Source organism: Anolis carolinensis, chromosome 1 (assembly GCF_035594765.1).
Source record: "Anolis carolinensis isolate JA03-04 chromosome 1, rAnoCar3.1.pri, whole genome shotgun sequence".
Taxonomy (NCBI): Eukaryota; Metazoa; Chordata; class Lepidosauria; order Squamata; family Dactyloidae; genus Anolis; species Anolis carolinensis.
In genome coordinates, this window is record NC_085841.1 from 159,649,200 (window position 1) to 159,676,946 (window position 27,747).

Consider the following 27,747-nt stretch of genomic DNA (forward strand, 5'->3'; position numbering starts at 1 on the left):
TTATTTTTCTAGAGTATTTTCCTCTCCAAACTGTGACTTTATTTTTCACCTTTACACCCAACTCTGCACACCATTTTTCCAGCTATTTTTTCAGTGGCTTCATTAGATGAATGTTTGACAGGCAAAAGGGGTGGGAGTTCATGAAAAATATAAATTAGTACTGAAAGAAAAGTCAACAATCCATCCATGCCCAGTGAGACTTGGGGCCTTTCCAGATAGGTCCTATATCCCAGGATTTGATCCCAGATTTTCTGCTTATCCCAGATTATCTGGACTCATATAGTCCAGTTTAAAGCAGAAACCTGCCCATAGTGGCCAATGGGTTGAAATTTTTCATTTTTTCAGGTGCAGAATGAAAACACCCATTCAGAAAGGTGCCTGTTTTTGGAAGGCACTTCAAAACGAAAATGGGGGCCTTACGAATGAAACAAACAGAAATGGATAGCAATTCTATACAAATGCACAAGTCTAATCCAGATCATACCACAACTGCCATTATTCCTCTGTATTGGCTAAGATATCTTAGGTAGATGGGAATTCTAGTCCTTTCTGGAGGAACACATTTGTCATTACAGGTAGGGGAGAACTGAGACTGTTCAAAATCTGAAATTCCAGGATGACTTCATGAGTTGGTTTAATCAGTTTGTATAGCTGTGTGTACACAAATTTAAAAACCATTTTACACTCCTCTATTTCCCACTGCCTCAGCTGTCCAACCTCTATAAACTTAACTTTCTTTTCCAGTACTCCGCTGCCAAAGGTATACGTGATGCCAGGTTGCTATATTCAGAAACCAGAGAATGATTAAATATTGAAGGCAATATCAAACTTGTATCCTTGGACTTCAGATTTCAGCTGTTCTTTTAATATAATGTGCTTTCCCACCATAAGCTTACTTTTTAAAAAAAAGCTCAAGTGCTCGCAGTCATGTGAGTCAACAGGTTCAAAGCAGCATTGCTAATATTTGTATAAGTACAGCTCAGTAAATCTCATTCCATCCGAACACTTACAGCATTGGAAAGTGACGACTTATAATACCCTAACTGGGAGTAATTCAGATTCTTATTTGGGCAACATATTTTATCACTTAGAATGGCTAAACATGGATGAAAGGACATTGACTCACCTGTCTAAATATTTCTAACATCTTCTTATCCCATTTCCTCTAAATGTTAAAATGATATCTTGACACATTTGGTACATTTGTAAAAGGAATCTTAAGATTCAAAGCTTAAGAAGAAGAGCATTTCATTTTGAACCAGATAAAATCCACTTTGGAGGCTTAATTTCACTTTGCACGCACACACCCCAGCCCTGTTTTTTAGTAAGAACTGACAAGTGATATGCAATCTATTTGACAGGTTGAGGTGAAGCAGAAAAGGCATCTACATCTTGGAGGCAGCCCACTGCTCTCTCCGTACCAATGTTCTGTCTATTGCTTCCACACTCTGACAGCCTGGAAAAGAAGAGAAACATTTGTAAAGGATTATCTATCCTAAACAGGCACTCCAATAATTTATTCAAAGGATTTATCTACTTGTTTGGTGATCCTCTGCCTGTTGAATCCTTACCCTCTCTGCTACAAATTCTCAGTAGACTTTGTCCTCTTTTCACTAGTATGAAAAGCCTTTCTTATTTAAATAGGCATTTAGCCTTAACTCTTTGGAGTAGAAGGATGTTGTTTTTAATGTATCATTGTGAGTTTGCAATTGTTTTAAGAGAAAGTTTGTTGTTGTTGTTGTTAACTGCCATCAAGTTAACATCAACTTATGTGACCCTAAGAATGAGAGATGTAAGTTTCCTTATCATCACTTGCCCTGTTAAGATCTTACAAATTCACAGTTGAAGTTTTAAAATCCATCCATTTGAAATAGAGTCTTCCTCTTTTCCTATTCTGATCTCCCTTACTGTTATTGTCTCTTCTGGTGACTCATGTTTTCTAAATTGTTTTAATTGTGACAGAACTGACTTGAGACAAGTTGCCTCTGGTGTGAAAGAATTGGTCATCTACAAAGACATTGCCCAAGGGATGCCTGGATGTGTTACCTTCCTGCTGGGAGGCTTTTCTCATGTCCCCGCAAGCTATTGCTGATAGACTGGAGCTCACCCCATTTTGTGGATCTTGTGGTCAGCAACCCAACCTTCAGGTCAGCAGTTCAGCCGGCATAAGGGTTTAACCCATTGAGTCACTGCAGCTCCCTACATTTTCTAATGATGTGACAGCCTCGTTTTGATCATCATCACTTCTAGGGAGAATTCAAGTTCAATTTGCTCATGGACCCATTTATTCATTCTTTCAATTGTGATGATCAGCTATTTCTAATTAAGATTGTAAGAAATCTCCAATGCAGTTTTAAACAATGAAAAAGGGGAGATATGTAGAGGCCAAAGGCCATTTAGAGTTCTATGCATAAAACAATGTGGATTGTGCATTATGCACAAACAGTCCTAGATTTTCTTTCTTGGTATCTCTAGCTGAAATGATCATGCTGCGAATGGTAGATAATAACCTGAAAACCAAATCAAACAAAAGTTTATTCAACATTCTACTGAGTAAAATTCTTACGTTTTGGAGCATTGTTGTTTTTTCAAGATGGAAAATAATAGTACAGGGAGGGTGAGAATAAGAATATTTCTATTGTATTCTGCATCTTACCCGAGAGAGCCATTGCTAGGTGGAATTCTTCTTTCAATATCTGAAGAACCTCCTTCACACCTTGTTCACCCTAATTAAAACAAATTACATAAACGTAGATGTTGTGGTTTCAATATTAACTCAAGGCATATACATTTGTAATGAAAATTCAACAACTGTAATTGAAGTATATTTGTTATACTGTTAATGTTTTCCCTAAATTCAGCTGATATCATCTCTAGCTCTGAAGGAGCAGCCATGTTGGATCTTCACTAGCTTCATTATTCAGTGCCATAAGGAATCTTTTCCCTTGAAACATGCTAGGGTATGTATTAACCACCCCAAAATAAATTGATGGATTGGATGTAAGGAAGCACGTTGAATTTCATTTCTGGCCACATGGAGATCTTCTTGCTCAAGAGACAAAACAAAGTGGGTTTTGGAGTGCTTTAATTTTGTATTCCTGCAGGGCAAAAGTTTGGACTGGGTGGCCTTTGTAGTCTTCTCCAATACTATGATTCTATTACAACAACTTCTTCTTGATATTTGCTATGCCACTTATGGGAAATAGGTGGATCTGCACAACACTGGAAGTCCAGTTGAGGATGGAGTCACAGGCACCATCATCTAATGGCTGCCATGGGGCTCTGTCCCTGAAGCTGGCTCTAAGCATCCTGGGATGCTTATTTTGAGCCATATGATGAGGTTGCAAGAGAAGTTGTTTTGACCAGATATATCAAGTGCTACTTTGTGTTGACTAAATATCTACAACCTTATCGGGGGGGAGGGTGTCTCCCCCAATGCTGTTTTGCCTGTGCACTGCTCCAGTGCAGAGATGCTTCACCCATCACTTGGGGGAACGTTGCCCAAACCAGGCAGAAATGGAGCCAGCACAATATGGGGAGGCTCCCAAGAATGCTTCTACCCCGGTTGGGGACAGGACCTCTGCCAGAAGTCACACAATGTCATGTGATGACAGGTGTGGGGTTCCATCCCCAAAACAGGCTGGATGAGTCTTTGGACACTTGATTTGGTCAATATTCAATAATATTCACAGTGAATCATGCCTAAAGGACTTCTCATTTACATCACCATAACATGTTATATTTGGAGACTGCTAAAAGTGTTCGGAAATCTCAGTTGAAACAGTGTTGCCTATACTTTCCCCTCTTTGTAGACCACCATAACATTCATTTTCAAACAATTTCACTGACTTCTTGTCTGTTTCCAGGCACAATTCAAGATGCTGGGTTTGAACTAAAAACAACTAAAGTTTAGGCCATCTTAGATGAGGATTACCTCTTTATATAAGAATCTACCCAATAATTCAAAGTCATGTAAAATGTCCCAGCAGCTAGAGATGTTAAGTTAGTGGTAAGAATATTTTTTCAGTGGCAACATCTTAATTATAAAACATCATCCTGAGAGATGTGAGGTTACCTTCTTCTTTACTTTGTTTTAGATGGGTAGGGTAGGTAATTTGCTTCCATTGAGCTTTTTGTTCCATATAATTCTTTACAGTTCTTTAAAGGCAATGCTATTGTAAGATTTTTACTTTTCAGCTTTTCATACCCATGTCTCTTGGTTTTGTGAGAAGTTTTTATATTATATCATCCCATGCACCTGCTAACTAGAAAGTGCAAGATTTAATTTAAATAAATGAAGAATTTACTTAATGGTTTTATCAAATAATTGCTTAGTTAAAAAAAGGTTAAATAGATAATTCCAGATAGCATAATTTATTTGTGCATTAGGTTTGTCTGAGGTTTAATGAGGAAAGATCTGTAGCAAAGTATCTAATGCACTAAGAATGAAGCTTGAACAGTCCATCATTTCTCACATCTCCCCACACAATATCCAGCAGATGAAAGATGTCAAATAGTCTTCTTCATAAGGTATATAAAGAGGACTTCTTTATTAATGGATAATTGTGCATAATCAACACAGGTTCATCTACCTGAGGAAAGATAACAAAGAAAACAACATGGAATCAGGCAAGTTTGAAACATCTCATTATGGACCATTTTACATGAGGCAAAAATGCTTCATTTTGTTGCCTTCATGCCTGGCTTTGATGGGACCTGCCATGCACTGTCACATGATACACAGCAGGCCCCACCCACTTTCCTCCCAAAGTGGAGACAAAGCCCCAAAAGGCACTTCGCTCTCCACTACGGGGAGGCAAGCATTTTTTGGGTAGCCCCAAAAGCCAGTGTTATGTCAGAAAGGGTGCCAACACACCCTTTCCCATCCTACATGTGTGATGAGGAGAGGAGGGAGGACGTGTGGGGTGCCACGAGTCACCCCCTGTGCCTTCCCTTTTGTCAGCAGGGCCACGTGACAAGGTCCTTAGAAAGAGCTCCTACTTCACATATAGGAGAGAAGGGAGGGAGAGCAAATGAACACATGCTAATACCAAAAGGAAAATCGACATTATGAAGAAGCAGAGATGTTCTGAGCAAGCACAAAGAATCTATGAACATGATTTTCCCAAACTCCTAGAGAGGGCATGCAATCTAACTACCAGTGAGTCCAAGCATATAAACTCAGAAGTGATTCAGGTTTCAGCGTGGAAGTTGGCAGTCAGAGGAGGAATTAGCCTCCCCAACACATACATGCAAATCTTAAAATCCCATAAAAAGAAGATTTTTACAGTGAACACAACACACTGAAATCTATTCTTCTTTTGGGAAACGCTTGACGGGAGGAAGGACTTATCGCATAATGCATAATGCTATATGTCACATTGTCTATTGTTACCTCTGCCACATTAAAAGGTTGTAAACTCTTTTGCCTTTTCTCCAGTAACTGAAAGTGAGGGATGTGGACACAACAAATCAGTCCAAAAAACTGTGACTTCTATTTCAGCTAAATACTTCTAAGAACACATTGTAGGAAATTGAATTAATTAGTAATGCAACACCATATCTTCTGCAGTGGCTTCAAGAGTACAGACTAAAAAATGAATGTGAAGATTTTTTTTTCTTTCACTAACCAATGCAGTAGACTTTTTAGTGAGTCCCTCCAGGGAAATAGGGTGGAATAAAAATGAAGAATTATTGTTGTTGTTGTTGTTGTTGTTGTTGTTATTATTATTATTATTATTATTATTATTATTATTTCCAGTCTATCTGGACTGCATGTCTACGGACAGGGTACTGCCAAATTAAGAATTTGTAAGCTATTCTGAGAACTTTCACAGTGAAAAAAGGGGATATGAATACTCTAAATAAATAAATAAATAAATAAATAAATGTATATTACCTGATAAGCAAGTCCCCAGATGATAGGTCTTCCCAAGAACACAGCTCTAGCTCCAAGGGCAAGAGCCTTGAGGACATCTGTGCCCTTTCGTATGCCACCATCAAGGAATACCTCAATTTTTCCTTCCACAGCTTCTATTATTTCAGGTAGGATTTCAATCTACAAATAAATGCATACACGTGATAGAGTGGGGAAGAGAACTTCTAAACGTTTTCCCAAAAACTAGGACTAAAATAAGCTGAAATAACAAAATCCACCTGAATCTTAGATTGGCTCTTTAGTTATGTCTGCATAAATAAGGACATCATCAGAAAAAAAAATCAGATGGATTTTCCCCCCCATCCTAGCATGCTGCCAGGACGGAGCCTGGATGGAGCCTGCCTGAGCCTGTCATATGATGCAGGGCTACTTCCGGTGGGGCTTTGTCCCAGTTCCATCTCAGCATACTCAAAAGAAGCCCAGAAGTACACACACACACACACACACACACACACACACAAACACACACACACACAGAGAGAGAGAGAGAGAGAGAGAGAGAGAGAGAGAGAGAGAGAGAGAGAGAGAGAGAGAGAGAGAGAGAAAGCCCGGATTTTGGGTTGGAGGTGGGGACGAAATCCCAGGATGAACTGGGATATAATATTCCAGTTCCTCCCAGAATTTTGTCCTGTGTAGAAGGTCCCTGAGCTCAAAGTGCAAAAATACTTGACATGGAATTAACTCAGCAGAGCAAAAGAGTGGCAGAAACCTTGCTTTCTAATACACTCAGGCAAAAGAAAATTGCTGCCGCCTCTGCTAGCTTCTCTGTTCTTCCTCAGTAATACCTTTTGCTATTTTGACTACACTCTCACATTGCTTAGCCAAACATATTTCTTTGTTATAATCTGTAAAATGTCAGAGAATATGCTGATATTCCTGGATTGTGTAATAAACCAGTGAAACTATTGGCAGTTCTGTTATGCTTACACCGATAGTGCCAAACAATTCATCTACTTGTTCATGATTATAATTGGACATAATCCTGTGACTGATGAGTCCCAAATCTTTAATCAAAAGACCACAACTTCTCCTGGGTTTCATATGTTGATATAAGAGGAAACAATCATGCACATGTACAAACTGATACTTGAATGATACTAAAGAGACAAGCAGGGGCAAGAGCCATTTCTTTGAAGACAAAAATGGTGGCCAGAGGGAATCAAAATGTGCAAATTCAATTTGCTTGTATATTCTAACTGAGGTTTTCTAGTCATCTGGCACATAATAAAAGGGTTGTTTCTCCTCTTTAAGTTTTGCTTTGTTGCCAGAAATACTTTGGTTCCACTTCCGCATATGTATGCTGACTTTCACATTGAGGCATACTGTGCCAAGCACTGTTACCTGAGTATGACAGAAGCCATAATTAAAGCATGCATTTCATCAGACACTAGGAAACATTCACCAGTTTGGACTTGATTTACTCTCAAACCCAAAATAAGTTAAACCATATAGTCAGGTTTCAAGAAACTAAGCATTTCGACCATTAGTCATTTTTATTATGAAATTGGAGGAAAGTATCACTCAGTGACAAAGCACATACTCGAAATGCAGAAAGATTCATCTTCAGTCCCTTCTAAATTTCAAGGAGATGCGTGTCTCAGGTGACGGGTGGAAATGTCAAGATTATGGGCCAATTTCCTTGTCCTCAACAAAAAGGGTGTTTTCATGCACTGAAGTGGTGCTCAATCTCTTCACTATGGCTAGCTGTTATTTTTCACCTTTCAGGACTTCATTTGTAAGAAGAATTAATTTGCAAGAAAATTGCTTGCTTTTTGCACAGAAAACAGATTCCTGAAGAAGTGAAAGAGGGGAAACTTTGTTCTAGGTTCAGAGAGAAATAAGGAGACAGAGCGAGGGAGGGAAGGAGAGATATCAGGAAAATGTAAGTGGAAAAATAAGAAAGATGAAACAGACCCGTGCAAAGAGTTTGAGGGGGATTCATTCAGCACTGGAAAGCATACCCATTGTAGAATGGCTAGACACAAGATTTTTCAAAAATATTAATCTAAAGGCAAAATTGTCTTCTCTATGTGTTTCTGAAAATGGACATTTCAGAGGATTGGAAATGGAAAGCATTACAACCCAAAGAAAAGACAGACCTGTGGCCTCAATTAATAGTAGTGCACAATGTCAGAGCAGATGCCAACCAGCTACCTGGGCAAGTGCTGGAGATGCCTAACCATATGGCTAAGTGTCGGGGAGTGAGAAGCCTTCCAGAATGCAACTTCCAGCATTCTTCAAGATGGGCAATGGGTGATGCAAATTACAGTCAAGTAACAAAGAGCCCCCAGGACGCAGCGGGTTAAACCACTGAGCTGCTGAACTTGCTGACCGCAAGGTCGGCAGTTTGAATCCAGGGAGCGGGATGAGCTCTCACTGTTAGCCCCAGCTTCTGCCAATTTAGCAGTTTGAAAACATGCAAAAGTGAGTAGATCAATAGGTACCGTTCCAGTGGGAAGGTAATGGCACTCCATGCAGTCATGCCGGCCACATGACCTTGGAGACGTCTATGGACAACGCTGGCTCTTTGGCTTAAAAATGGAGATGAGAACCACCCACCAGGGTCGGACACAACTAGACTTAATGTCAGGAGAAAACCTTTACCTAATATGTGGAGGGCTATCCAGGACCTACACATTTGCTATGTGAAATATTCTACTTCTGGTAGAGATGGCTATTTATCTATATAGAGAGGATGTTGCTATGTATATAGAAATTTTCTAAATCCTTGTGTTCTGCTACACAAAAGGTATATGGATTAGTACATCCTAATGTTGTTTAAGATGTAATAATACTCTTTTTTTTAGGTACAGAGAAGCTTGTCAAAGAAACTGAAATAATATAAAGGTTCAGGATTATGAAAGTGTCAACTCATGTAATGTAATGATCATGTAATGCCTTACATGTTGTGTAATAGGATAAAAGTAATGTGCGTAGACATTGAAATGTCTTAGTTCTGTTTGTATAGCTGAGACTTTATATAATAAATAGCACAAATATGCTAACAAATGTCTTGAGATTCCAATACTTAAGAATGCTAAAAAGAAATGCTAATGCTAACTCAGCCTGTCTGAAATTTTACCTCTGGTCACAAATTGGATGCTGAAGTGACCAGAATGTGATAAAAGGTATCCTCAGGCAAATACAGATTAGCCGACAAATGGTCAAGTGATGGGGTGGGAGACCACATTTGTTTCATGTTTCTTCTATGAGAACAGAATTACCCTTGTTCATTGATTGTTTATTCTATGTGGCACCTAGGAAACAGGTGTGGATTGAAGGATATTAACCTGTATAAAATGTCCAAATCAGCATTTTCAGGACCATTTCTGCAACCTGCATTTTCATATATATTAATCATACATTTTAATTTGCTATGTTTAATTCTCTCTTTTTCTAATATAAATGAGCTTGAAAACATTTTACTTACTTTAAAAAAAAGAATTTCTCTATATATTTTAAGCACACCAATACAAGTATTAAAGAAGCAATAGGAAAACCAACAGGAAGAGGTTTGAAGGTGATTGATATAGACTGTGGTTAGCAATAATATTTATGTTTCCTCCACACAAGCTATATGAAGAAGATCTGGTTATCTTTAGCCATTTTGAAACCAAATTCAAGGAGATCAAAACTTCCAGGAAGTTTCTGTACCACACTTATCAAAGAAAAGGAGGTTATTGTTTCTTTCTTTTTTTTTAGAACAGATAATTAAGACTGGAATTGCTACTACCACTATAACTACTATACACATGTATACATATATCCCCACAGTCTAGTAGTATTTTGCTTTATTATCCTATGAGAGCTAAGCTAACCAATGGTTTTTTTAAATCTATAGTTAAAAATAAATTTGCAAAGAACAAATGCTAACAGCAACAAAAGCAAATTATCTTCCTCCTTTCATTTGGTCTCCCAAAGACCAAGCACAAAAAGTAGGTATCTATGTATATAGATCTCATTAGAAAGCCTAGGTAAAATGTTGCACTTCGCTGGGCTTCTGCAAGGAAAGAGGGAGCAGCAGGGTGAATCTGTTACACTGTGCGCAGCTGCCTCTCCGAGATGCTTTCCCCTCAAAAAGCCCTACTCTAAACAACATTTCCCATAATTCTGCTCATGCCAGAAGAACACAGCTGCCCACATTAAAAGCTCAGTGTGACTAGGGGGAAAGGACCTCTTCACACGGCCCAAAGGGGTTACGCCATTTCACTGACTTTCGCTGGCAAAAGGAAAGTGTGTGGGGCAGCTCATGGTGCCCCGCACACCCTCTCTCCTTCCCTCATCACATGGAGGGTGGGAGAGGATGCTTTGGCACTCTTTCCCTCCCCTCCACCAGATGGCAGAAAGTGCAGAAAAGCCTGCTGCCCCGCTGCCCTTTCTACCATCTCATGAGCTTTTTAACCTCAAAATGCATGTATCTCCAACAAAGCTACCCAAAACACACTTACCTTCCTCCTGTAGTTGAGAGGAAGCACCTTTTGGCGCTTCCGCCTGACTCTGGGAGGAAAAATAGGCAAGGCGTCTGATGGCACCTGGCAAGCCCTGTTGAAGGACCTCCTTTGCTGCACTTAAAGGCGGCAAAACGAAGCTAAAGATCCCCTTTTGAAGAGGTCCCTAGTCAAATTCAAACTGCTACACCATGCTGACTCTTCTTAAATACTATGACTGCCTTGAAATAATATGCCAAACTCTGAGACTTAACTTGAAAATGTTCCTTGTATACTTACAGTAGCTGGAACCCCATCCAACTGACGTGCACCATGGTTTGACACCAGAATCCCATTAACACCATGCTTCACTGCTTCTCTAGCATCATCCGCTGTAGGGAGGAAAAGCATTGGGCCTCTACAGGTTATGGCTGTTTTTTACAGTGAGTCTAACATTTGTAACTTTTCAACTAACACACGGAGAACTATGATCAACTTTTCAGAAAGCAGTTACTTAAGGAGTCCAATGCAGCAGCTAGATTAAATGGAGCAACCTTGAACCCAGCTGAAATTAGCAATAGGCTTGTCTTTCAGGTCAAGGCCATCATTTATTGAATGAAAAGACCTTCAAGTGCCCTCTTCTAACTTGCCTACAAGCATTCATCTCACTAATCAGCTCTGCCTCAAAGTCAGCACTCTAGCTGAGAGATTTATGGCAGACAAAAATTAATGGTTACTGAAATTGTCTCCACATTGACTGTAATCATTTCATGATGTTCAAATGGATTTTGGTTAATTAACAGCAAACAGAGAAAGGAAGCGACCTTGTGATTCGACATAACATATGCAATTCAGGGGAGACTGTGGGCGTGCACATAAAGAGTGTTAAACAAGTTCAGACATACCCATTTCCTGATCACATCTGCTGTCACATTTAGTTACAAGCTAAACTCAGTTCTAATGCTTTCAAAGAATTAAAAGAGATATGCTTTCATATTTATCATGTGGTCTGGGCACGAACCTTTGAAAGTGTTACAGTATGCTTTGATTTTTTACTTCATACAAGCAGATATACTCTGATTCACCCACCCACTTCGAAGAAACAAAGGAGCAGAAATCTTCAGAAACAGGTTATTTTATGCTATAAAACTGTACATCTCTTTCATCATATTAAAGTGTTGAAGACAGTGTAGAACTTGTAGAAAAGCTAAGTTTGTGCTCTTTCGCTAGATTTAGATTGGAGCAGCAGATCTCAGCCAACCTACCACGGCTGACTGCCAACTCACTCCCTGCCATATTACTACACTGCACTATTTAACACCCTGACCATTAGTTCTGGTCTTAGTTCCTGCAATACTAAAGGGTTCATGCACTGTGGGGACTGTTGGCTTCTAAGTGAGCCATCCTGAAACTTTAAAGGAGCTATCCAAGAAAGTGGATCTATTTGAGGAATAGGATTTGCAACCTTAGTGCCTTGAAAGGTTGGACTATATTAACTGTAGATGTAGCATTTCTTCTGATGTAGATGTCATCAGGAGCCATTGGATCCGTGTTTTCCTTTTTCTCCCTCCCTGTCTTCTTTTCTCTGTTTACAACCTGTGTGTGTGTGTGTGTATACTATTTTGGTTTAAATTGAAGCTCTGAAGATTCAGATTTCTGCATTTTAGTTCAGGGTCTGAATCAATCACGGGCTGGTTTGAATCAATACAAACCAAATCAGATCCCAGTCTGAATCACCACATAAGGTCCCAAACCAAACTGGGAAGGAATGGGAGGGTTTGCACACCTACATTACCCATGACATAGCACCGATGCTTTAAACTGTTTTTTATGCACGTCATCTGTATTCTAAATGGAATAGAATATTTTAATATAATAAAATCTCTAAACAGTTTGCATTAAAACACATAAAACGATATACAATATGCAAAATTGTTTTTTTAAAAAAAAACTGTAATTGAATTTTAAAACTATTACAAAATAAACATTTACATACACTCTTGAAAATGCTTTCTTTTCATTTTATTTGGCGTGTTTATTCCCAAGCCATATGATTTTTTTACCTGGCAATTCCCTTAGAAGAGAATTACATTCCTGCCAGACTTCAGTTACCTGATATTGTGGATACAACCCAACACTATTGACCATTAAATTACTTCTAGTCCCAGCATACCATTGTGGACCTAGAGATTCCCAGAGATTCCTAAAACCACAGGTTTGTATTCTAACATTGCTGCTTCCAACCCAAAATAACCAGAATTGTTCCCAAACCATCAGGAAGTTAGCCAAATACCCTTTAAAGTTCTTGAAAATGCTGCTGAGTGGCCAATACTGGCTGCCCATCCCTCCACACATTTCCACTCTTGTTCCGTACCACAACAGGAGTATCTTCTAATGCCCCCCATCACCTGCATTTAAGTCATATTGAACCAACCTCTGATGATCCCTTTAGCAACAATGGGTAGTGAAGTCAGTCCTCTGAGCCACTTCATATCCTCCCAGTTAATTGAGGGATCAATGGCTTCCGCAACGTAAACAGACAGGCCACTGTTTTCACCATATCCTTTTTCAGATGAAAATGCCAAATCATTTGTTTCAAAGTTTTTCATCCTAGAGATTTTGGAGGGGAAAAGTTGACAGAAAATTCCCCTATTCAGACTAAGCTCCCAACAAAAAATGAACACTTATGACATTTGTAGGTTTAACATCTAGTAGTGTAGTGTGTACAAATATAAGTAAGTTTCTCTCTTTGCCTAAGTCATTGACTCTGAAAGGGCCATATTCTAGCAAGGCTAGATATGCTCAGAAGGAGAGGAAGAACAGTAGTCTTCAAGATTAATTCCCCTTGTGGTAGAGAAAGGCAGGATAAAAATATGGTAAATAAATAAATAATACTAAGTTTGTAAATGCCACTTCCAACAGTGTTGAGGCACACTTTCAATAAATGTGAGTAATAATGGTAGTTTAGAAAGTCTATTTCAAAAGGGATTTTAAAAAAAACCTCTTGTGTGATATTTGGTGTAAAATAATTATCTGCAAGTGACTAGCACCTATGACATACCTGAGATGTGGTGGGAGCTGAAACTTATTGCGTACATCATCTAAGCGCTTCCCAAGAAATGGTGTGTCCACAGTCACAAAGATGCCTTTGTATCCAGTTTTCTCTGCACGTCGCACCAAAGATTTGGTGACCTCCCGGTCCTTATAGATATAGAGCTGCAACCATCGAACTGCCTCTGGGGCTGCTTGAGCTACTTCTTCTATTGATGATGTGGCCCATGAACTCAACATCATTCCTGTACCCATAGATCTGCAAGCTGAAGAATACAACATTAATGTCTGCCCACATCATCATGCTAAATGTTTCTTCTACAGAATGAAAACAATATCCTGATTTTGTTTAAACTGATGCTCTTTTATATAACAGGCCAAACTGCTACCATTTTCTGCAATGATGACATTCAGCTTATCTTGTAACCATATTAAAGACATTCTCCACTACTGACTGCCTGATAGCTTTTACAATTGGATAGCAAAACTCATTTCTCTGCTACTCTTGTTTTGATTTCAACAATTCCTAAGCCATTGTAAATCCAGGAGTGGAAAACGAATTTAGAGCAATGCCACCCCTAAATAAGACCCCTCCTCCAATATTCTTCAGTTCCCAAAGTTTCTGGTGTTGCAGAGAAAGAGACATTGGAAATTGTTCACATCTAAACTTGTATATTTGCTGTGTTCACATTTCCTTGGTAACTTTGCCTGGCCCTCTATATCCTTCTGTATGGCTTATATATAAAAATCCCAAAAGCAATCCTTGATTTTTGCCATTTTACTATACCATTGTATGTGATGGGACTTGAGTATTCTTGGATTTGGGTACCCACAGGGGATCATAGAACCAAATCTCAGCAGATACCAAGGGACCAAAGCATTAGTCCCTGCCAGATTAGAAAAAAATGAACTGCCTGTCTCCCAAATCAGATTGTTTGGAAATCACTGGTGCAGATTGCAGGCTGCACCCGGGACTGCTGGGAGAGAGACACATTTAGTGGCAAATTCCCTCGTTTAAAAATAACAAAAGAACAGCATTTTTAACAAGATGATGAATTTAATCTTGTTGAACTTACAATACGTGTATTTATTATGATTAACTGACAGACATATTTAAATATTGTTGTTAATTTAAATGTTATTAAATATTGTTGCAAAATGTTTCAGCTTTTGCCTTCTTTCACTACTCTAGGTTCTTAGTTGCCACTTTAGATACAGTTCACTTTTATTTTGAGCAGCAGATGAAGCTGGAAGTTGAAACATCTTACAACATTTAAATAGTTCTGTTGGTTAATCACTCTAACAAATGTGTGTACATCTCTATACTGAAGCCAGTCTAAGTATATATGGCAGCAAAGGTGTCAGACTTTCACAGGGAAAGTGTCACATCATTGCTAACGGTTACATTTCCAGCATATTGTCTTCACATGGAGCCGCCGCTTGCTATTGGATGCATGTGTTTTGGTAGCATCCGTATGGCAATATGGATAAGAACACTGTGACAGGACTTTCCCATTTATTTCCCGCGCATACCAGATATTCAAAGTTCCAGTTAACATGGCTACCCTTCTTTAAGCATCTTTCTTCACTTTGCCAGGCAGAAAACAACGCTGTGACAGATCCAGAACTTTCTATCCCAAAAGATTGTCCAAATTGCAATAACTCCTGACATGACACAGTTTTCTGTGAAAGGTATTAGAGCTCCACCTTGCGGAATATGTATTTAATGACAACAAGAGTTGTTTAGCTGAATTACATCTTGAACAACCATGAGTCTTCCCCCATGCATGGCAGGAGGTTGGACTAGATGGCCATGTGGTCTCTTCCAACTCTATTATTCTATGATTCTATGAAAATCATTTGATTTCCATCTTATACAGTTACAGACCTTCTTGTTTCAATGTTCATTTAGATGGCTTCTGGAAATGATTCTTTCTGTCAATAGTTTGAAGCGTTCTGGAAATAAAATTCAAAGATGTGTAGCACTCCAAACAGCTTAGAAGAAAACTTTCCAAAAACATTTTTGACAGTTGCACGGGATAGAAATCCCTGCCCCATAAGCCGTAGATATCCACACACTGTTACCATACAAACATTTCCAGGAGCCTCTCTTTAATGTATGTTAGTGGAGGGGTGGGTGTGAAATAACACACATTAGAAGAACATTTAGTAAAGGAAGTGAACACTTAACAGAGATGAGGCTAAGTGGAGAGCAAGTATGTTGGCTGATACCAGAGAAAATTCTGCTACTTCTCTAGCTATGACAGTACAGCCTGCATGTTTGGCAAACCTGGGTCAATTCCCTCTACGTTTTTATCCTCCAGTGCAGAGCCTAGGACTGTATTTTTCATGAGGAAATGTTTTACCAGTTGTTTTGTTTTTCTAAAGGGCGAGATGTATCTTCTTCATTGCTCATTATTTATTTTCTGAAGAGTGCTGCATTAATATTTACTCATTAACAGTTTACGTTTTGTGACTTCAATGTTTTTTTTTTTAAAAAATACTGTAAAATGTTTAAGAACACAGAAGTGATCTCATGTTCTGTGAATCTGCCTTTCAGGATGTTCTGGGAATAGTTAGTAAATGCCACTTACTAAAGGAAAACATTAATGACATTACTAGACATTAATGATTATAAAATAAATAAACAAATAAATAAAATTGGAATGTCCTTCTTACCTTACAAATATATTAAAGGGAGCATCATTTCCTGTCCACAGACACAGGAAAATGGGCTACCTCTATAGGGACATCTGTGTTCCCCAATACAACTTTATGGAATGCTGGAACTAAAAATAACCTAGTTTGATGGTGTTTGGTCATGTCTGTGGTTCCAGGTAATTACAGTCCAGCCAAGAAGATATCCTGGATGAATATATGGGGGTCTTACTGTACTGATGGAGCCCCCGGTGGCACAATGGGTTAAACCCTTGTGCCGGCAGAACTGCTGACCGAAAGGTCGGCGGTTCGAATCCTGGGAGCAGGGTGAGCTCCCATCCATCAGCTCTAGCTCCCCATGTGGGGACATGAGAGAAGCCTCCCATAGAATGGTAAAACATCAAACATCCAAGCATCCCCTGGGCAATGTCCTTGCAGATGGCCAGTTCTCTCACACCAGAAGCTACTTGCAGTTTCTCAAGTTGCTCCTGAGATTAAAAAAACTATACTGATATCAAACCCTGCTCCACAGATAGGAGAATCCTAAATATTTGTTATGAAAAGCTCATTCTTGAAAGCACCCTGATCCCTGGCAGATACTTGGAGGACATCTACTTGGTCAGCAGACAAGAAAGGAATAGAGGGCAAGTGGGTCTATGTGGTTTTGGAACTTGTGGCTTTGTCATGATCCCTCAAGATACAATTTCCTCCTCTGGGCATGAAAAAGCAGATTGGTGAGGAATCAGGAATGTGTCTCCAATGAAGGAAGGTGGGCTTCTTGCATCTGCCTGGGCTCATTCTGATTGCCTTCACTCAGAAGGAACCAAACAGTGGCAGTTGGTGCCTTTCATGTTGGAAGTTCAGAGAATTCACTTCAGGTTTTAGTCCTACTTTGAGAGTAATATCCAAAGTGCTCAACTTTAGCCCCCAAAACTCATTGACCATCAGCTCATTTAAAGTTCTGATTAAAATACAGAATGAATTAGCCCCCTGCCATAGAAGCCACCAGCTTCCATGGATACTCAACCAACTGAGCATATCTTCATCGGGATCTCAAGGCATTCCTATAGTGGATGACAGCACCTTCCTAAATTGGAAATGTTCTTGAGCAAGAGGTGGTTTCCAGAGCCTTGAAAAATACTAATCATACAGATTCTCATGAATCCTAGTGACAGGTCCTAATGAATGGGATTTGCTTTCTGCTCAACTTACAACCACTTAACCCCAAGACCCTGAAATGTTTGCCTTCCTTGCCCATTGGAGCAAAGAAAGCACTAATCCTTTATCTCCTATCTCACGCTGCATATAGATTGACAAAGGCAAGCTGCTTTCAGGTGTTGCTGAAGGGGCTGTCTGACAAGAACTGCTTCACATATGAACCCTATTTGTCAAGCCTTTATGGAAAGTAAAGCAGGAGGCTTTCCTTGTCCTCAAGGATCTTGTTCAGTATAAAAAGGAAAGAGCTGTCCTATAAACAGAACAAACCTCGGCACATTATTTGTAATGTGGGCTAAGCATAGCTCCATTATTGGTCACTGAGTGTGCTTGATACTTCTGCTTCAAGAAGGGACTCCTCAAACAAGTGTAAGCCCATTTCAAGAAACACGTGATTTCCATATGTAGATCCACATGTCTCCCCCTGGCAAAACAAATACCAAACTGGACCTGAAACAGTATTTTGAAAGAAGCACTGTGGTTATTGTGTGCCTTCAAGTCATTTCTGACTGATGTTGAGCCTATCATAGAGTTTTCTTTGCAAGATGTGTTCAAAGAGGTTTGCCTTTATGTACTTCTGAAACTGAAAGCTTTCCCAAGGTCACCCATTGGGTATCCATGGCTGAGCACGAATTTGAACACTGGTCTCCAAAGCTGTATTCCACAGCTCAAACCACTGAACACACTAGTTCTCACCTGAAACATCGAGTAGGGTGATAACTGAACTTTTGGTGTGCCTTTGGTCAATGCTGTCCATTTTTGTTCTTCATGTTTTGTAGTTTCCTTAATCACCTGCAGACTCCCGCAGTTGGCCTGCTAGTCATTTCCCATGCCCACATTGTGCCCGATAACACTTCAGTGGCTTCAATTTATTACAGAAATGAGTGGCAGACCACAAACAGACATAGCATAAAGAAACCATTTCCTTAGCAACAGCCGACAGAAACCAAAAGAGAGTCATCTCATGAACTGAAAATACATCAGTGGACAATGATACCAGTCTGCTTGAGGAGATATAAATGTACCTTTCTGGAGATTAGTAAGGAGAATGGGGGGAAGAATTAAGGCAATCAAGTATCTCACTGAAATAGTTGGCAACATGGGAGAGTGGTAATAGTAAGCAATAAACAGAAGATCTTGAGGAGCCGTGGTGGCACAATGGGCTAAATGATTGTGCCAGCTGAACAGCTGACCTGAAGGTTGGCAGTTTGAATCCGCAAGATGGAGTGAGCTCCCATCTGTCAGCCCTAGCTTCCCATGTGGAGACATGAGAGAAGCCTCTCAGCAAGATGGTAACACATCTGGGCATTCCCTGGGCAATATCTCTGTAGACAGCGGATTCTCTCACACTAGACAAGACTGGAAGTATGTTCTCAATTCACTTCTAACACAATAAAAATGTATTCTCTTCTTTTCACCTTTCAATTGGAGTTCTATGGGGCGCTGTTCTGGGCCCTCTGTTGTTTCCTGTATTTAGGTAAACTTAGGTAAAAGTAAAGGTTTCCCCTGATATTAAGTCTAGTCGTGACCAACTCTGGGGGTTGGTACTTATCTCTATTTCTAAGCAGAAGAGCCGGCATTGTCCATAGACACCTCCAGAGTCTATGGGCATGACTGAATGGAGCACCGTTACCTTCCTACCAAAGCGGTACCTATTGATCTACTCACATTTTGCATGTGAACTTAGAGGTATGGTTTTCAGAATAATCTTTATGTTGGTGACACTGAGCTATATTTTTCCACTCTAGGGTGCTTCATCATTGCTTAAAACCTAATATGGCATAGACTGAACTCATGTTTTTCTTACAAGATGATACATTCTTCATCACAGTTAGTAGTGCTCGCATTTATCCTGTAAAAAAAGCACAGAGTCTTGGCTTTATTTTATTTTGTACTCTTTATCTTTTGCTCCTCACACTGAAGCTGTAGCAAAATCATAACTGTTTTTTCCAACATTGCTAAAATCAAAATCATAAAGTTCATAAAATCAAAAGTGTTATGTCTGCCTCCTCTGCTAAGAGCATAATCCATGCCTTAGTCATTTCCTGACTTGATTGCAATCTTGTTTTGAGTGGTCTTCCATTATCTCACCTTAGTCCTCTGGCTTCCATTCAACATTCTGCTGCTAAGATGATTGGGGGGGGGGGGTATAAATAATATTATCCCACTTTTGATAATTTTTATTTGTTACCCACTCATCCTAAGATTTAGTACAAGCTTTTTGTGTTGATGTTCAAAACCCTACACAACCTAGCACTCTCTCCTGTCTTTCAGCTCATGTTTCCTTTTGCCAAACTGCTTGAGATTTCCATTCTAGGATCTCTAGGCTTCTCAATCAGCCTCCCCTCACCTATCACCCACTCCAGGCTGGACAGTAGTTATGGAATGGTATGTGTTCAACTTGACTCAGCTGCATGTAAGCTGCATCAATATGAAGTCACAATGGCATCAGCTAGCCAGATAAGAAAGGTCAACATGTGATGTCACAATGAATCATCTCATTTCTGATGAGTTGTACCAGCACAACAGTGTCCGAGTGGCTGTCTCTATCACTCTTTCAAACAGGAAGCCTAGCACCATGGGTTATAATGACCAGTGTTCTTCCTCCTTTAAAAAGGCAGCACTTTAGTGAAGTCAATCTGCCCTATTCAGATAGGGAAACAGTAATATCTGATCTCTGTCTTTAAGATAGCAAATTAAGATGCTTCATCCAAGGAATTGGCCAATCTCCGATTTCCTGAAGGAGGGTGTAAGTAAGTAAAACAGGCTGCAGTCTATAGACAGAGAAGAAACAAGCAAGAAGAGAAGAGCTGGTAGCAGTCACCTTGGCTAGTACTGGGTTTCTACTCGTAGCAAAAGCCAACATGGTGTAGTGATTTGAATGTTGTACTGGATATTTAGCTGATCGATTCAAATCCCCTTTCAGGCATGGAAATTTCTAAATGACTGTGGGGACATCATATTCTCTTAGCCTTAGAGGAAGGAAATAGCAAACCTATTGGAAATTGGAAAAGCAAACTTGTGATAGAGCTACCTTAAGGTGGAGCCAATTTGAACGCAGATAACAATAAGGCACAGCAAGCACTATAGAGTGGGATAACATCAAAAGATAGTGGCAGCAGAAACTGAATCAGTTGAATAAACAAAGCAGCGTCTCAAACTCTAGGGGTGCATCTGCACTATAGAAATAATGCAGTTTGACATCACTTTAAGTGCCACAGCTCAATGCTTTGGAATCATGGGTGAGACATCAACATCCCTTGCCAAAGGAGGCTTACAGATCTTGTAAAACTAGAACTCTCATGATTCCACAGTATTACACCATAGCAGTGTGTATTAAATTCTTGTTTAATAGTTGAGTGGATCTTTAAATCTTCAGTTATTTTCAGAAGGGCTGTGGGGATGGGCCCCTAGGTGACACATGTAGCCCATAGACTGCACCTTGCTCACACCTATCCTACAAGTCTAAGCTTATTTTTATAATAAGAATTTTTAAGCATAGCTTCCAATCATGGGACTGTGGCTTCAGCTGACCACTAGAGGGAAGTCGTTTGTTAAACACTTGGAACTTGAATCTATCCTTTGGACAACTTGAAGGTTTTGAAAAAAACAGATGTGGTTGAAGGAGTCAAGTGAAAAGGACAAGCAAAGTGAACATTACCACCAAACATCCCTTGATATCATAGCAGCATAGCAGTCACAGTCAGCTTTCATTGTAGGAATGCATGGGGAGAAACACCACTGATTTCCTTTCAGCCACACATTTTTACATCCTTGTCACCAAGCCCAAAGAGCTGTGCTTTAATGTTAGTGGCGTCAGAATGAGTCATATGCTCAATACAAACTCAGAAGCTTTTATCTGCTTGAAGTGATCACAGTCCTTAAGAAAGAACTTTCCTAAATTGCCCCCTTGAAAGGACTCTGCTTTGCTCACAATAGCATCATTGGCTTGCAAAATCCATCTTGAGCCAAAAGGGATAGTGAGGAACATAGAACTGGATTGTTCAGATGGGGAAATCAGTGAAACACTAAGGACCACAAATCTATATATTTCTAAACAACTAAAATCTCATGTTTTGAAGGGGTTGTGATGCAAATTTAACAAAATATAGTGTTGTCCCAATTCCAAATGTGGTACAATATAAAATAGTCTTCCTGGTCTTGATTTTTTTTTTTCGTGTCAGAAGCAACCGGAGTTGCTTCTGGAGTGAGAGAATTGGCGGTCTGCAAGGACGTTGCCCAGGGGACGCCCGGATGTTTTGCTGTTTTACCATCCTTGTGGGAGGCTTCTCTCATGTCCCTGCGTGGAGCTGGAGCTGATAGAGGGAGCTCATCCGCGCTCTCCCCGGGTGGGATTCGAGCCTGGCAGCCTTCAGGTCAGCAACCCAACCTTCAAGTCACAAGGCTTTTATCCCCTAGGCCACCGGAGGCTCCTCTTGGTCTTGATGGGAAGCAGGGTAAACAAACAAATATAGGATGTAGGAAGAGCAGCAAAAAAAAAAAACTAGTGTGAACCAGTTGGGCAGTAGAGGGTGGACACTAGATTTTTCATTCCTCAAAACCCCAGATGGTATTGCACAGTCTTATCTTCACAAGTTCCAGAGATGAGCACTGTTCCACGGACGACCATTATAAGTAACACTGGGTTGCAACACACATTAGGAAATATGAGAGTTTGTAACGTATCTTTCAAGCAGAGCATCTGATGTGCTAGGCATGAGTTAGAACAGCACACCAATCTATTCCATCCCACACACAATATCTAGCAGAGAGAAAAAACAAACTTAGGCCCCTTCTACACTCCCATATAATCCAAATTATCAAAGCAGATAATCTACTATCTGCTTTGAACTGGATTATATGAGTCTACACTGCCATATAATCCAGTTCAAAGCATATAGTCTGGATTTTATATGGCAGTGTAGAAGGAGCCTTAGAAGGAGTTTGTATCAATACTTGCTTCATGGAGGACAGGCAGAGAGATGGGAGTGAGGTATAACAGCACACAAAACTCCAAAAAAGGGTAAAAAAACAAGGTTATATGATCAAGGAAAAGTGGATGTAAACCAATACACAAACAAGAAGTAACCAGAAACTAAAGAGTGACACACAATTTATTTACCATTGAGTATAGGAGTGCAAAGTTTACAAACTCCAACAACAGATATCTATATCTCAAAATTACAGAGAAAGTTTTATTAGGGCATTGTTGCATACATGTGCCACTAACAGGAAAGGCTGGTTATTGTTTATTTATTTTTAAAAATCAGTTCAAACAAAAGGTTATGCTTTAATTTAGAAGTTCTAATGAGACTGTAACTGTCTGGGTCAGAGCAACCTTGAGTCGAGCTTTATTACAGAATGTCAGGTGTGGTTTTTGTATTAAAATGGAACAATATTTTACTTTTAAGGATGTAGCTCTTATACCAAACTTGAAAGAGCAGTAAGTGATCATTCAGCTGAAGTCACTGATGCCTCATTTAAGCCTGGCTCTTGATGATATCAATATGTCATTGCCATCATCATCATTACTTCTGCAGTCAATTTTGCTAAAGTTCCAAGTTTTTATAATGAGTGGTGGACTTTTTTTCCTTTTTACTTAGCCAAGAGATGCTCACTTTACAAAAGTTTTGTAGCGTTGGTTAATGTTTTTGCATTGCAATCTGAAGTTTAAAATTGCAAGCTAGCAGTTCAATCCATAACTAAATACACAAAAAGCTATCTTTGGATACACAGCATTAATCACATTTACTTGGACAGAGATGAGTATCCTGTAGCACTCATATGTTGTTGAACTGCAATTTCCAACATTCATCCTACTGCCTATTCTGGGCAAGGCTGCTGGGAATTCTGGAAATCCACACAATTTCTATTCCTGTTCTTGAAAGTAAGTGCCTTTGAACACAAGAGTTACTCCTGAATGCACAGAATTTGTCTCAGAGAGCTGCCTTCTTGGAGCTTTTGTTACTGTGGCGAACCTATGGTTGCACACCATTTCTGAAGCTTAAGGCACTGAGAGGATATCTTTAGTGTCTTGAGGATCTCATCACATTATCTTTGGGAAGCATCCTAGGATGGTTCCGGGATGCTTCTTTGATAGAGCCCAATGGATCTCATCAAACGACACACGGCTACTTTCATCGGGGCACCATGCAGGAAGCATCCTAGCAGCATCCTAGGATACTGACTAGAGAACAGTGGAGGCTTCTTGTGTTCTCATTAGATAGAATGGGGACAACGGGGGGGGGGGGGGGGAGCCTGGTGGCAACACTTCCTCCCATGAGATGAAGAAGTAGGCAATATGTGACATGGGGTGACAGGTTCCCACGCTGCCTGCCAGATTTGCCCCACTCTCCAACAAATGCCTCTGCTGTTCCTCAGGATCAGGACCTCAGTGAGATGATGTCCTTAGTCCAGTGTGAAGTTATGAAGACTGTGAGCTAAACTCCTTCAGTGATCCTGGAAGACCCATGTGTCTCAGTGGGGTAGGCAACAGGACTCTTACGAAGCTCCCCCCACCTCACAAATATCTCATACCCATCTACTAAAACATTTTGAATTGTAGCATCTTGAGCTAGGAACCAGTTCATTTTCAAGACTGCCATTCTTGATCTGTAGTTCTACCTTCTCAATAAGTTTTAAACAAGCTTGGGCGGGGGGGGGGGGGGGGGGGGCTTAATTTGGTAGCAAACCTAACTGTTAAGCGCCAGCACTGAATGTGGACTTCCTTATTAGTCAAAATCATCTTGTCTCAGTATAAAGTGTTCAATCTTAAGATATTCATCAAGCCTCACATGAAAGTGGGGAAAGCAGGTGAAAGTGGAGAGAACCATCTTCTTTTGTTCTCTATCATCAGGTCCTGTGCCTTTCCATGTTCAGGGATGTCAGCCAGCCCACATCCTTTCCCTGTTTCTACCCGGCTTCCCTCTGGCATCTTTTGTTGGGAGTTGGGTAACACCCAACTCCTGAAAATGCAGTCTGCTTCCCTGCGCTGCCACAACAGAGTCCCATGGGCAACTACCAGAAGTGGCCTTGCATCAGATTAAGGCCCTCCGTGGGACTCCATTTCAATCATGCAGATAAGTGGATGGAAGATGGCATCTGATGAGATCCATCAGTCACATTATACAATTCAACCATAAGAACTTTGTATGTTGTCCTGACTTACCTCTAACAGTAGCAATTTCCCCATCTGCATGAGCCATGCACTGCATGGCAGTTGCTGCGACACATATTGGCATGCTGACCTTCTGTCCCAAGACTGAAGTCGACAGGTCCAGGGAAGACACATCCTTCAACATCCGGGGGTATAATTTTAATCTAGCACAGATGGAAATGGAGAATTCAGCTATTGGCTTATTATCATTAAGCCTTTGTTCAGTATACAATATTCACAATGTAAACAAAATAAGATGGTGCCTCCAGTTCTAAGGTAAGTTAACTGTTACATCAAACCTTCAGGTCAATTAAAAACCCCTCTCTGAAAACGCTGCAGGTCTAATTTCTGTGACTTTGTTCAAACTCAGCTACAGAGAAGCAATGACGTGCTTTGCTTCAACAGACCTCACAACCTCTTATGATGCCTGCCATAGTGTGGGGGTGAAACACCAGGAGAGAATGCTTTTGGAATATGACCATACAGCCCAGAAGACTCACAGCAACCCAAAGCAAATGAGCAATATAAACAAAAGATTGCACGGGGCTCCCAACACATCTTTCAGAAATTTAGTTTGTGCAACTTCGAAAGTATAGTAGCCATAAGTAGAAAGAGAGCCATATAACATCTCAGCTGTAAATATCTGCCAAGTTGAGGGATTATGATATAAAATATTCAGTATGGTATATTTTGAGTTTTCCAGGAGCATGATGAATGGAAAATTAACCTCAAATATCTAGAGGATGTAACCTGCTTAATCCTTAAATCTCCATTTTGTGTCTGATACTCTAAGTAAATATGAGAAACATAGAATAATTTATAGTCAACAGTTCATTTTTACAAAAAAAATGAACTGTTTATCCACATGCTTGCTTACATGCTTATTTTATAGCCTACTTTCTGCTAGTACAGATTCACGATGGCTCACGCTTATTGTAAAGTGCAATAAAAATACAATTAACAAAAGTGAATGGAGAATGTTTTAGAACAGTATTTGTTAGAGACAAGAGACAATGTGAATGGTAGATCAACCCCATCTTCTAAGCCACCTTATTGCTCCAGCCAATCTAGTATTTTCTTTTCATAGATGACTTGCCCTATAATCTGCAGATAACCCTTAATAAACAGATTGGACAATAGTTGGCAGACTTCAATGCTTTTCCCTTTTTTGTAAATTGGAACAGCAGCAAACCCCTGGTCCTCTCAAATGCATGATGAACATACCATTATAAGAATTGGGTGAAAAAACTGGAGATCACCATTTGGCACTAGCCTTAACCAATTCAGTTGGAATATTATGGACATCAGGTGCTTCTGCACAAGGAACAAAATTTTCTGTGTAGAACATTTTTAAAAGTGCAAATTTTATGTGCAAATTTTGCACATAAAAGTCCCTAACCACCATGCTTTCTGCATAGGAAACAGCAATATCGCCACATAATATATTTTTGTGGAGAATTTATTTTTGCATAAAAATGATGTCTTTGACACACACACACAAATACAGCTAAATATTGTGCAGAAAGCCTTTAGCTACTTTCTCTGCCAGAAGTAGCATTTTCTGTACTGAAAATGGTATTTCCTCCAGCCTCATTGAATGTTGCATTTTTAGTACGGTGACATGTCAAAAAGGCAAGATTTGAGTTGAATGTTAATCCTGTTTTGCAGAAACCTATGAAGGACTAGTGCTGAAAGGTGCCAGAAGTAAGTTCATAATAATTCCTTCAGACAATACATTTTTTTACCACAATTTCACCCCATCATATATGCCCTTCTATTAATGTTTCTCCTCTTCATACATTAACATTTATTGCACTTATAATATTTAAACCATCAAATACCTTGAAAAGGCAGCGACATTTTCAGCCAGTGTTTGCTGTTCATCAGCCCCGGATTTGTAATAATCATACACAGATTTTCCAAGAAATGCCTTGGCATAGTGTTCAAAGTCAGCAATGCAAATTGGTTTTTCCGACATATTATTTATAAGCAAGCAAGTTATTTTGCTTTCTTTCGCTTCTTGGATTGTCCTGAGTGGCTCATTTTCTGATTGTTAATCATTAAATTAAAGCAAAGTTCAGGTACCTTTACCTTCTTTTTTTAAAACAAGCAACCAAATATATGAGTCCCCTATTAACATTTCTGTACTACTGCTTTGGACTTTGACACTGAATTCTCATTCACCAAACTAGGGTAATGTATCTAATGCTTATCATCAACCAGAGTACAAAAAGGAACAAAAGGAAATGTTTGGACATTTAGTACCTCACAAGCAGCACAATACTTCTAAAATGTGGATGTTATAGCATCTGAGACTGAAGGAAGAAACTGAATCTAAAACTTTCAGAGTCTAATCCCAGTTTTAACTTTTTAAAGGCACACAATGCATCTGAGGAAGTAGACTAAAGGTGGATTTATGCTGTACCACTTTAATTGCTACAACTAATGCTATGGAATAATGGGAGTTGTAGTTTTACAAGGACTTTAACCTTCTCTGCCAGAGTCTTCTTTACCAAAGTGTTCACTTTAACTGGCATTCATTCTAGAGTGTAGATGCAATCTATGTCTATGAAAGCTTGTGCTACCTACTTCCTTCTCACAAGGTCAAAGATGCTACAAGTTCATTTTGCATACTGATATTCCATATTAACATGGCTATGTCTTTGACTATTTCTAAGCAGGCAGGCATGGTCTGAGATAAATTTTCCAAGTGGACTTGAATATCATTTCAACTTGCAGGAACAAGCAAGTCACCAGATCTTGTCTGCGAGTTTCATCCAAGTAACTGATCTCCAAGTACTCCCTTCAAGAAATATTGCAGAAAGTGGATGAGAGGATCCTGCTACCTGGGAACTAACTGGGTGAGGTGGCTCCAAGTGCCATGGAACATTGGTAGAGTTTGATTTGAAACTGCAAAATTGTCACCAAATGATGTTAGTGGACAGAGTTTGAGCTAAAGAAACTCCAAACGCAAACCATACCAAACGCAAACTTTTACAGTAAAGGCATGCAAGAGGGAAATTGAAAGGAAACAGTGTGTGTAGAGGTTGGAATCAGAGTCATCACAATAAGAGAAAGCTGGAAAATATCACATTTGCTAGCCTAAGAATAAAAACTTCCTCATTTGGTGGTTCCAATGGGGAGAGCTAAGCAAAGAACACTATATTTGATGCAGGCAACAGTGGGTTATAACAGTAGCATTATCTGTTATAACAGTAGTATTATAGCAGTAGTATTTACAAGATCATGGGAGACCTTGTCAAATGCCTTACTGAAATCAAAATATACTACATCCACAGCAT

General features: G+C 39.7%; 1 protein-coding gene across 2 annotated transcripts; it reads right to left on the reverse strand.

The window, feature by feature from the left end:
* Positions 1-26,563, reverse strand: hao1 (hydroxyacid oxidase 1). Of its 2 annotated transcripts, XM_003215341.4 has the most exons (8): positions 26,287-26,548; positions 24,458-24,609; positions 13,427-13,682; positions 12,800-12,975; positions 10,666-10,757; positions 5,900-6,058; positions 2,657-2,726; positions 1-1,456 (listed from the first exon to the last, which is right to left on the reverse strand). In XM_003215341.4, the coding sequence occupies exons 1-8, from the start codon at positions 26,421-26,423 to the stop codon at positions 1,386-1,388; spliced, it is 1,113 nt and encodes a 370-aa protein (XP_003215389.1). In that variant the 5' UTR covers positions 26,424-26,548; the 3' UTR covers positions 1-1,385. The 2 variants fall into 2 exon arrangements, with proteins under 2 accessions (XP_003215389.1, XP_008114455.1); XM_008116248.3 differs by lacking the exon at positions 5,900-6,058 and having other exon boundaries at positions 26,287-26,563.
* Positions 26,564-27,747: the final 1,184 nt, after the last annotated feature.

What these genes read in the sequence shown, in the direction of transcription:
- hao1 (XM_003215341.4), bottom strand. Translation starts at nt 26,423, where the DNA reads ATGTCGGAAAAACCAATTTGCATTGCTGACTTTGAACACTATGCCAAG. An exon ending in GGAAATTGCTACTGTTAGAG is followed by an intron (nt 13,683 to 24,457) that starts GTAAGTCAGGAC and finishes TGTATTCTTCAG; the next exon opens with CTTGCAGATCTATGGGTACA. An exon ending in CAGCTCCCACCACATCTCAG is followed by an intron (nt 12,976 to 13,426) that starts GTATGTCATAGG and finishes CAAAATCTCTAG; the next exon opens with GATGAAAAACTTTGAAACAA.